Here is an 11125-nt window from a genome sequence, read left to right as displayed (position 1 = left end):
CTAAGAAAAGTATATTTATGTCAATATCATAATTTATTAATTTCTGTGCTTCAAATAATCATAATGTCATTTCTTAAACATAAATATAACATTACATTAATATATCTGCCATATACATTACTTGAAGAATCCTTATCAAATCTGGTTTACTTAATTTAAAAGAGATAATATATTTTTCTTATGTTAGTAATATTTTTAACAGAAAAATTCATTATGTTGATTTAATTTTTACCGATAATTACTCGAAGTTATCGGCAAATTGATGTGCTATACGGTTCGGAGTGTTTTGAAACTGTCAACTACATTGCGCGTCGTGCGCACGCAAAGCAAGCGGCATGCGCACAGAACGACGCGCGACGTCTATATGCGATCGCTTGCATGCCGCTGCCCATATAAGGTAATTTCCCCACGTCCCATACTATGATTGGTTGGTATGACCGGCAGGTCACATCGATGATTATTTTCCACAGATTACCTATTATAGGTTCTTAGATAGTCTGTATAATTGTTCTACGACACCAAAGAACTTATCAATTGTTCTTATCCATAAGATAGTCCGAGAAAAAATCGTTTTCTAGACAAAATGGAATGCTATATAAACGACCGGCATGACCGCATCACTCAACGCTTGCGCACTGGAACAATCCTACCGGTTCCAAAACAAAGTATACGCTTGTAAGTATTTAATTCGTTGATTTACCATGGAAAAGGATAGACTTCTCGAAATATACGATATGTTAATCAATTTTCATAAAAAAGGTATCGGTCTAATCAATTATGAATTTTTGTTAACCAGTGATCGGCCAATCAAGACAAAGTTAATCAGAGTGCGCGCGCGCAGGCGTAGGGATACAGGATTCGCAGAAAGCTAGCTAAGAGAGGAGCCTCCCTTCCCGTTCGTTCGTGAGCCGCGACCCCCGCGACTGGACACTGCGCCTATCCAGTTCCACCAGACCGAGGCTCTCGTGAAAGTGTAGGTTAAAAGTGCTTGTTTACGTGATTCTTCTCACCGGCTACTACATCACGAAATGGTAAATATCATACTGTGCATATATCCAACTTCCAAAAAATGTCAGCGATCCTTCGGAAACCGGTACATGACTTACTTTGTGGTTATGGCCGAAGCAGACGCGCCGGTCGCCATTTCTGTCCCGGCAATACGCCGCGAGAACAACTGCTTTCTTCTTTTGGCCATACCAATCAACCGATATCATTTAGTCTCAATTATTTGTTCGAAATCGTTTGTGCGATCGATTTTCATACCTCTAACAACAAATCAAACATAATTAAAATCTCTCACGTAGGTGCATTTTTATGTGCCAATCGCGATTCCTTGCTTCCAGGAAACGGATGATTCATTTCCAGTTTCACGATACGATAGTCAAACACTCGAAGACCAACTGTGATCGGTGACGGAAAAATGATCGTATATCATTGATGAGTAAAAGCTCACGGTTGTGTTGTAACGTTTGTCGCATGGCAATCGTCTCCGTGAATTCATTTTCAGTTGTGTTTAATTACAAGAAACGAAGAATTGTTTGCTCCTTTAGTAGAAAGATGTTTTCCCGCTAATGTAGCATTTTTGATGGCTAGTCTTATTTTTTTTTATCACATGCTTCAGTTTTATGTAAACTGATAAAATATTTTAGACTATTATAATTTCTTCGACCAAAACAAAATATAACAAAAACGCAAAAATAACTTTTTTTTTTTTTGCTTAATTTTAATAGTGCCGATCATAGGACTTGTTCCTTTCTGTTCCCGTATATTTGACATCGATCTTATTGAACGCTATAAAATATATTTAAGTATTGTTATCGGCATGTAATTTCGCCCTCAGTTCAAACATTTCCTGAATTCTGTCGTAATTGCCAAAAATTTATGTAACAAATAGGTTATGCCAGATTGAAAATTTGTACCAATTTTCTCGTGTGATGTCGAAATATTGAACTTATTATCGATCAGCAACCGTCTATTCTCACTTGCATCGGTGTATATATTTTAACTGTTTAATTTTGAATCCACGTTATCTCATTTTGTTTATTGTACTCTGTTACTACACGTTTGCAAAAATGAGCATTCCCATAAAAATTGTATGCAATGTAAATTTCGTATTTCTACGAGCGTGAATTAAACACATAGGAACGAAATGTGCAATCCATGACTTATATAAAGATAAGCTTCTCATATTGTAGAATAGTTTCATTTTGGTATTTTCGTTCAAATAAAGTATTATTTATTAATTGCAATTATATTCCATATATGAAAGCTGTTGTGAAAGTCGCAGTTAATAAAACTGTCAGTGTTTTTTTTTTCAAATATCTTTAAGCTTTCTTTAGCAATTAAAGATTCATGTTCATAGAACGATTAGTCATGTGTGCGATGCATCTATCGAAGTTCCGGAAGAATTCATTAAGTAGTCGCGTTCCGTTTCCGGCAAATTGGCGACAGAAAATTAACCATGTGAAACTGGCACAAGTAGTAACTACCGTTCTCCGAATACATTTTAAATATTTATGCTAGCTACCGATAGACGCTGTATCCTTGGTAATGAAGAGCTGAGTTTCCTTGCGAAACTAACCCTCTCCCACTCTTTTGCTTCGAGGATGACAGTGAACTACAAGAGTTCTGGTAGAGAGGGAAAAATTCAATGAGCCCGTAAGGAGGTCGGTTCTTGCAGGCCAGTGACTCTCAAAGTTCACTGACGCCTTCATAAACGTGATGAATAAGCTGATTATCCTTAGCAATGCGATGATTAATTTTACTTGGTATTCCTTATTCATAATCGTCTAACCTTTTCTCTTTCGTATTACCATTTAAAATGTAGCTATTAATCTTCTTTAATTAATTTATTTCATTGCACTTTTCATCATGCATTTGAGATCCTCGTGAAGAAAACGCCTACCATTAGAAATCAAGGGAATTGGGGTAATTAGAATCTAAAGCGAGTGAAGATGGCTGGATTTAAACATGTAAACGAATCAGATTTGTCGACAGATTTTATACAATTTACACGTCTTCGAGTGATATCCTACATTTTTTGTAGTAAGGATTGAATATTTACTGTCCTTTTAGTACCGTTAAATCATTAAATAATATAAAGTTGTACATGTAAATGATTAGTATACTCAGCAGTTAAACAATCGACCATGTCGCTCCTCATCGGTGAATCATCTTCCGTTTGACCTTGTGCCACACACAAGAGACGTTTACAACAACGCCCTAGAGGGAGCCAAGTCTGGCCCTAACCGGCATCCCCTGTCGTGCCAGAATATCGACCGAGGAATTGCATCCTCCATCCACTGGCTATCCTCCAACCACGTTACACTTTTCGTCGAACCCTTTTGCACCCCATTCGACCCTTATGTTCATTATGCCGAAATAGACAAAAGCTTTAACCATTCGTAAAGGATGTATTTACAATGAAACGTGGTCACTAATCGGAAGAGGCGAATTAATCTTACATTATTTCTTATGTATATTTTTATTTCTATTTGATTATTAATGACTTCCGCGTGTATAGTAATCGTTATAAATAATAATATGAAATAAATTTAGTTGAATCGTCATTCTGCATAGTCAAAATTGTTTATTTTAGTGAATAACAACGTTTTAGCAGGTACGTAGGAACTACATAGTTGATCTGGCAAAGTGTCTGTTTTATCTTCAAATATCGAATTACGTTTTACCCGACTAATTTTAGCGATCTTGCAATTTCTTGTTTATACCCGTGAAACTGTTTATTTTGTCACGATTCCCTGCATTCATTGCAAGATAACCAAAGATTTTTTTCACAATTACGGATAGATAGACTATTAAATTGAAAGCGCTGATCCTAGACGAAAGGCTGTTTCAAAAATAACTATCCCACTTCGAACTTTTTACTCTGTGCATGTCGCCCATCTGTGACGTTACCTCTCTTTCTGCTCTCCCTCTCTCCTTCCTTCCCACTTTTCCCTATTCTGCTGTCTTCGTCAGAATCTCTATCCGGGTGTCATGTCATGGTCGTATTTCACAAATTTCCACAGAGTGGAAGAAACATGCAGTCGGACGGACCTCCGTACCGTGTGGCACGTGCCCGAGAGCAAGGGATAACTTTAGAAATGGACGTCGGATCTCTTTTAGCATCGAATTCGTGCGTGGGAAGACTTTATTTCGGTACGTCCCCTACGTTTGTCCGCGAAATAAGCTTAAACGGCCAGACTAACATGACGTGCGTAATACTGATAGTACCGATACTGGCACAATCTCATCGTCAGTCAACCACTTCGTCATAACATCGCAAATGCAGAAAGATGTCCGACGCTCGTAATCTATGTTCGCACTAATGCCGAAGGAAAAAATATTACTTATCTAAAGGAATGATGTGGTAGAGTTAGGTGGGAGGTTGTTGGATGATAAATCAGCGATAGCTTGTAATAGACGGAACGCATAGCGAATGCATTATTAATTTCCATTAATTTTTAATTATGAATATTTCAATTACAATTGGAATATTTAAAAGAAAGAATTTCACAAACTTCAGAATTCGAATGAAATTTCATATTGTTATGTACACAGTAGAAATACATGTCATAAGTCGTAAAAAGTCTTACAAGTTTCTTGTCACCGATATCAATTTCAACGAGTATGATTCAATCTTATAAACAAATTTTTTTATCGGTCTCTTGTATGCAACCTTGTGACTTCATATTACACCTGATTCGTTTATACGATATTGAAGATTATATATTACTTAGAATTTTTGATAAATTTTTTATCTGTGAATAATCAGTTACTTTAATTATCAATCCTAATTTTTGAAAAAAGAAAATGTGCTATGTAAATATGTTGTGAGAAACAAGTAATGAAATGTTAAATATTAAAAATTGTTTGTTTCTTATTTGTTTGTTTATTTAGGCATCTGGAGTAACAGTGGCCGATGTTTGTAAGACAACGTACGAGGAGATTAAAAAAGACAAAAAGCATCGATATGTAATCTTTTACATTAAGGACGAAAAGCAAATTGATGTTGAAGTCATCGGACCTCGCGACGCAGCTTACGACGCCTTCCTTGAAGATTTGCAGAAATGTGGTAGCGGAGAATGTCGCTATGGCCTCTTCGATTTTGAATACACTCATCAATGTCAGGGTACTTCTGAGGTAGTATTCTTAATACATAAATGGTAACGGATTGAAAATTATTAGTCGAAAATAGAGATTATTCAATTGGTTTTTATTATTTTTCAGGCTTCCAAGAAACAAAAATTGTTCTTGATGTCGTGGTGTCCTGACACGGCCAAAGTTAAGAAGAAGATGTTGTACTCCAGTTCTTTTGATGCTTTGAAAAAATCCTTAGTTGGTGTGCAAAAGTATATACAGGCAACAGACCTTTCAGAGGCTTCTGAAGAAGCTGTTGAAGAAAAGCTCCGAGCCACTGACAGGAATTAGGAGTATTTCAGCAAATCCAAAATTATTAATATTATTGAGAGAAATCAAGTGAAAAACAGTACGCAAAATCCCTTCCCCAAAATAATGCTCTGTACCGTCGTCGCATTAAACGTTCACGTTTTTACACATTTTTCACGTTTAAACGAAAACGATTACTAAGTATTTGTGCTACATGTATTAGTCATTGGGGAGCGTAAACATTAGCAGAAAGGAACGTAAAAGGAACAAAAAAAAAATATAAAGAAAAAAACACTTTTCATACTGCGAACGTTGTGTGAATCTGTCTGATATAATATTAATATTATACTATTATTATAATTATAAGATAATTGTAAAAGAATAACAGTTTACAACCAGTCAGGCAGTAAGAATGAAAACATTACACTTTTGTCATCGGCTGTATAATGTTTAAATTAAATTCATTTCATAATGACTTCTCGTGAAATCCCGTTAGTAAGTCCCATGTTTTCCTAATGTTGTGTCAATTGTTTGGTTTGTTATAAAAGTAAAGGTAATTAGTGTAATATCGTTTGTATATGATAAGTCATTCATCGTTTTATATATGAAATAAAATTTGCTTCTATTATTTTCTATAATTCTTTATATTGAATTGGAATGTAAAAAGTTTGTGTCTTAAATAATTTGATATACCACGTGATCATTATAATCTCTGGATCATATAATTAAATTCATTATTTTTAGTTATTAAAATTTTGTAAGTAATATATATATATCAGTTCTTATTTTTGAGTATGTTGCATTATACAATTTGATGTGAAAGTATAGGAAAATTTATTAATTTTTTCATGTATGTTATATATATTTACAAGAAAAATACAAACAAAAAGATCCAATGTTTTTAACTTTGATATTTATTAGTCATGCGAAAGTAAATTATCAACTTTTTAATCTGCCGACCTTGAAATTTGGTGTTGGAACGTAAAGCGTTTTTTTTTTGTACATTGGTATAGTAAATAAATACATATAAGGGCTTTATATAACATAATAGTTCCTTAAATGCTTAATTAAAAAATAAATGTTTCGGATTTATCACTTTTCTATGTAGGAGATTTATTTTTTAGTTACAGAGTATGTTATAACAATATCACATTTGTAATGGTCAATCAAATTGAATTTTGAATTATTGTTTCTAAAAACTATTTTTTAAATATACATATTAAAATCGGAGAAATATTTACGTGTTTTTTTTTCCTGTTCTATAAAGTAGTGAGCGCAGCTTATACTAAATAAACACTAATAATGATAACAAAATGCACACATCCTGAGTGCTGCGATTTTATAGTATTTACTTAATAAGTATGTATGTTATAAATATGTCAATTTTTGTTCAATATCATTATATATAGAGCTAAAATTTTAGAAAATTTTTAAAAGAACGTTTTGGTAAATATGTGTGTGTGTGTGTGTGTGTGAACTATGTATTATTACATTCGTATTTCAAAAACATTATTCTTTGATAATATTTTTAGAATATATCAATACCATAGTAGATATAGTACTATATAAATATCAACATCCTATATATATATACGATATATATATTTGCTTTTATGCTATAAATATATTAAATCAATTTTATGTACATATTTCTATTTGACAATATGGATCGTTAAGATAAATCTAGAAAATGCAAGCTTCATTTTAGTTATAATCATATATATGGTATTCTATTCTATACATGACGTAGTTTATGGTACTTACTTGAAGGCGTGCACTGCAATCTTGACAGAATTTGCCGAACCATGAAATATTAAATGAAAAATAAAAATGTTCGGTAAAGTATTATTATTTTGTGCGGTATGATAAAAGAAATGTGATTTAATTAGTTTGATATTTTCTGCGAATCAAATTAATTCTATAAGAAGGTAATTTTATATATCACGTAATAGATTTATTATGACATAATAAAATACTGATTTCATATGTGTTACTTTTAGACTAACAATACTGTAGTGTAGTTCATCATTGATAATTTATGTACATAATATTAAATGTCATATGAGAAAAGGGCATTTTAGTTTATGTACGAATTATTTACGTTATTCTTATTAATTTGTTATTACTTATGTCGCTATTCATTTATTAAATGTATGGTTAATGATATGAATTATAATATAATTTTATGGATATAGCACTTACAATGACATCACCTATGTGTGAAGATGGTGGTACTTTACGAGAATGGGCACCTCTCGCTATGCTTCTTCAACAAATACCTGCGAAAATTCAAACTGGGCTCTTTACACACAACATTAATTTTACCTGTATTGATGCAGTGCCTGAATTTATAGCCATTGGAACTAACTATGGTTTAGTATATTGGTTTGACAGAGAAAAGCAAGACTTGCAAAGGCTTCGATGTGAGGTATCATACATAATATATACTTAATTTATGATAATTTTATATTTACACATGAGGCGCTATTTATTTTTTCAGAATGTCAATTCAAAAATTACATGTATTCAAGTGATATCAACAGTAGACTATATGGTTGCTGCTGGTAATGAACATGGTGTAGTAACTGTATTTCAAATACCTAAAAATCCACCAGATTCATTACCAGATAGTTTAAAACCAAAACAGAAAAAACAGGTTGAAAGGTATAGCATAAGTGGTTTACATAACAGCGCAGTAACTACAGTTGAGTGGTCTAAGAATGGTATGAAATTATTTAGTGGAGATCAAGATGGTTTAGTTGTACTTACTGAAATTGATTTTTATATGGTACGTAATGCAAATTAAATAACAGCGTAGTTCCATTATCCAAAAATTTTTATGTTTTTTTTTATACATATTCCTATAGCATTTGTCAAAATCATCAGAATTGTTAAATGAGAAGTATGCAGTAGTGCAATTAAGTTATCAACAAGGTTTATTGTTAGTTTCTACAACATTACGTACGATACTGGTAAATAGAAATGAGAATGGAAAGGTAACACAAGTTGGTCAGAAAGAACGCAAAACGTTAGTATTTAATTGAATTAACATCCAATTTTTAATAAACAGTAATGTTATAAATTAAAACATAACAATGAACATATATTTTAGATTGGGAAGATTAGGTGCTGTATTTGGTTGTAGACAAAATTATGTACAAGACTTAGTAATATATGCTAGTAGACCTGGATTACGTTTATGGCAAGCTGATAAAACAGGAACTGTGTTAAAAACACTTATTTTTAAGGATGCTGTTCGATCTGGGCATACAGAAGTGGAACTTTTAAATCCAGCACCAGAAAGTTGTAAAAAGAATCGCGGGGAACCTACATTTGGTGTCATTTTACCTTTTTGTGATGACTTACTAATTACATACAGCGATGATATTATATATGTAGTAAATCCACAGACTATTGCTATAACATCTATTGTAACAGATTTACGTCGTGTTACTAATGTTGCTTGTACTAAAGATGAAATATTTGTGTTGGAAGGGGAAAGGAACATAATACGTATTGCATATTATCCTGAAACTAACATGTTCTCTTCAGGTAGATATTTTTATTAAATACTTTTTTAATATCTTATTCGAATTTTAACAACCGATTTTATTTGTAGAAGCAAAAAGTGCATCAGATCCATTATTGTCATTTGCTGAAATTAGTAAACCAGTTACCAATGGTATATTAGAATTAACTTCAAAATTAATGGAAAGTACAATAGTGCCAGCTATTCCTTTTCACAAAATCAATCCAAGTAATATTATTCAATCTGTAGGGTAAAGTATCCCAGTGAAAAAGAAATGTATTTATTTTTTGTTAATAAATAATATATAAATTGTTTAAAAGTATATATCACTTTTTAGAATTGTACCAATTGTTACTATTGGTACTGATGTAACATCAATTACAAGTGCAGAAGAAGCTATAGAAGTACCAGTGATGCCAGATAATTTAAATTCTTCATTAATAACAGACAGTAGCAAAATAACAGAACATAATGATATTTCCAAAAGAAAAAGTAGCGAACAAAATGAAAAACATAATGATAGGAGGCAAATATTCGAAAAAATTAGTCAACAAGAATTTGAAGATGTTGTATTTACTCCAGAAAGGAAAATTAAAAAATCACATAATAGGCTATTAAATGGAAATGGAAATTGTTCATCATTATCTGACATTAATTTTGATTTATCCGCTTTCAATAAGGACAAAATAAATGCCAATGATGCAAAGACGATGCATTCTTCTTTATTAACACTCAGTGTCGATGATGATTTTATATCAAAAACTGAAAGAAATCTTGAATCAATCCAACGTGATGTAGAAAATAAAGAAAAACTTTTGGCTGATGTTTTGGATTTTGATTTGTCAAAGTATATGACGAGCAGTCAAATTAGTACTACTAATTCAAATATGTCCCAATCTATTGATACAATTACGTATATAGGTTGTGCAGTACATTCCAATAATTCTTTCACAGAAGAAAAAAATGAGCAAAATGAATATAATGATCACAGTGACCATACAGAAACGGAATCTGGAGATGAAGATGTTAGTTACCGTACGGAATTAAGGAAGTTAGAAGATTTAGGTGAATGTAGAAAAAAGCTTTTACAAGATAAATTAAACGAACCTTTACAAAAAGGTAGTTATGTTGATGGGAGGAAAATGTCACATTCAACAGGTATGGGTAAACATGAATTAGAAGTTGAATTCCATAGTAAGTATAATAAAATTAGTTCCCAACATATGATTACACTTTTGCAATATAAATGGAAAATATTTATTTCCAGTTGTACCGAATGAGTTTATGATATCAACTACAATTGAGGAAGAAGATTGGGTTTTAGTAAAAAATGATATACCTCCAGTTGCAATATAGAGCATAATGAAAGTATGAAACTACTTTAAATGGAAATTACTTCAATTTTGATGAATGTTTTCTTTTTCAAGCTTTATGCAGATGTGCCTTCAATTTTTTCTGCACATCCATCCAATGAAGTTATCTCACAATTAGGGTAAAAATGTGCGTGTACATTTTTTCACACTACATTCAAACTTTGATTAGACAATGTATTTTCTAGTCTTACTTTAGTGCGATTTATGTTATTTTTACCATAAACAAAAAAGATTACAAAATACCCAGTGATTATTGAGTATTTAGGTAAATATGCATAATATTTTATCAAATATTGTGATTTATTTTTTAATTCTGAATTTTTTTAAATCTATTGTAAATTTGTAGGAAGAAAATTTATGATAATCAATTTTTTTTTAAGGTTTATTGTTACATAGTGCTATAAATGTGCGGTTACACATTTTCAGATATATTGTAAAATGATATGTAAGCACATTTTTTTTGCATAATCAACGTCATTTATAACATTCCATTTTAAATTTTTACGAAAAGTAGGCCATTTTTTGCCATTTGAAACTAACAATAGCCATGATGATTATATTAAAACACAATGTTCTTACAATATATATTAATTTATAAAATGTAGCAATGTTTAAAAGTTGAACGTTTGTAAACTTCTCTGTAAATGCATATACAAATTCAAAACATTGTAAGTACTTAATTTTTCAAATATAAATACTTTTTAAATGGCACTCAAATTTTTGTTGGCATAAGAATAAATATGACTATATCTTATTATTATACAAGTAAGATCTTGTTTTTTTATCTTGATTGATTTTACTTACAAAAAAAATAAAGGTTACTTATATATAAAAT

At 31.6% G+C, this 11125-nt stretch overlaps 2 protein-coding genes across 4 annotated transcripts; both read left to right on the top strand.

Moving 5' to 3' along the window:
* Nucleotides 1-863: 863 nt before the first annotated feature.
* Nucleotides 864-5863, top strand: LOC126919013 (cofilin/actin-depolymerizing factor homolog). The gene is made up of 3 exons (XM_050727697.1): nucleotides 864-1031; nucleotides 4900-5142; nucleotides 5230-5863. Exons 1-3 carry the CDS (start codon nucleotides 1029-1031, stop codon nucleotides 5428-5430), a joined length of 447 nt encoding a protein of 148 aa, XP_050583654.1. The 5' UTR covers nucleotides 864-1028; the 3' UTR covers nucleotides 5431-5863.
* Nucleotides 5864-7039: 1176 nt separating this feature from the next.
* On the top strand, nucleotides 7040-11001 carry LOC126918957 (WD repeat-containing protein CG11141). 3 transcript variants are annotated; one of them, XM_050727581.1, is made up of 8 exons: nucleotides 7040-7316; nucleotides 7584-7816; nucleotides 7889-8176; nucleotides 8256-8416; nucleotides 8501-8940; nucleotides 9008-9167; nucleotides 9255-10075; nucleotides 10185-11001. In XM_050727581.1, exons 2-8 carry the CDS (start codon nucleotides 7592-7594, stop codon nucleotides 10271-10273), a joined length of 2184 nt encoding a protein of 727 aa, XP_050583538.1. In that variant the 5' UTR covers nucleotides 7040-7316; nucleotides 7584-7591; the 3' UTR covers nucleotides 10274-11001. The 3 variants fall into 3 exon arrangements, with proteins under 3 accessions (XP_050583538.1, XP_050583537.1, XP_050583539.1); XM_050727580.1 differs by having other exon boundaries at nucleotides 9255-10111; XM_050727582.1 differs by lacking the exon at nucleotides 7040-7316 and having other exon boundaries at nucleotides 7671-7811; nucleotides 9255-10111.
* Nucleotides 11002-11125: the final 124 nt, after the last annotated feature.

The sequence above is a fragment of the Bombus affinis genome, chromosome 7 (assembly GCF_024516045.1).
Source record: "Bombus affinis isolate iyBomAffi1 chromosome 7, iyBomAffi1.2, whole genome shotgun sequence".
Lineage (NCBI taxonomy): Eukaryota > Metazoa > Arthropoda > Insecta > Hymenoptera > Apidae > Bombus > Bombus affinis.
This window is presented reverse-complemented; position numbering and strand designations above follow the sequence as displayed.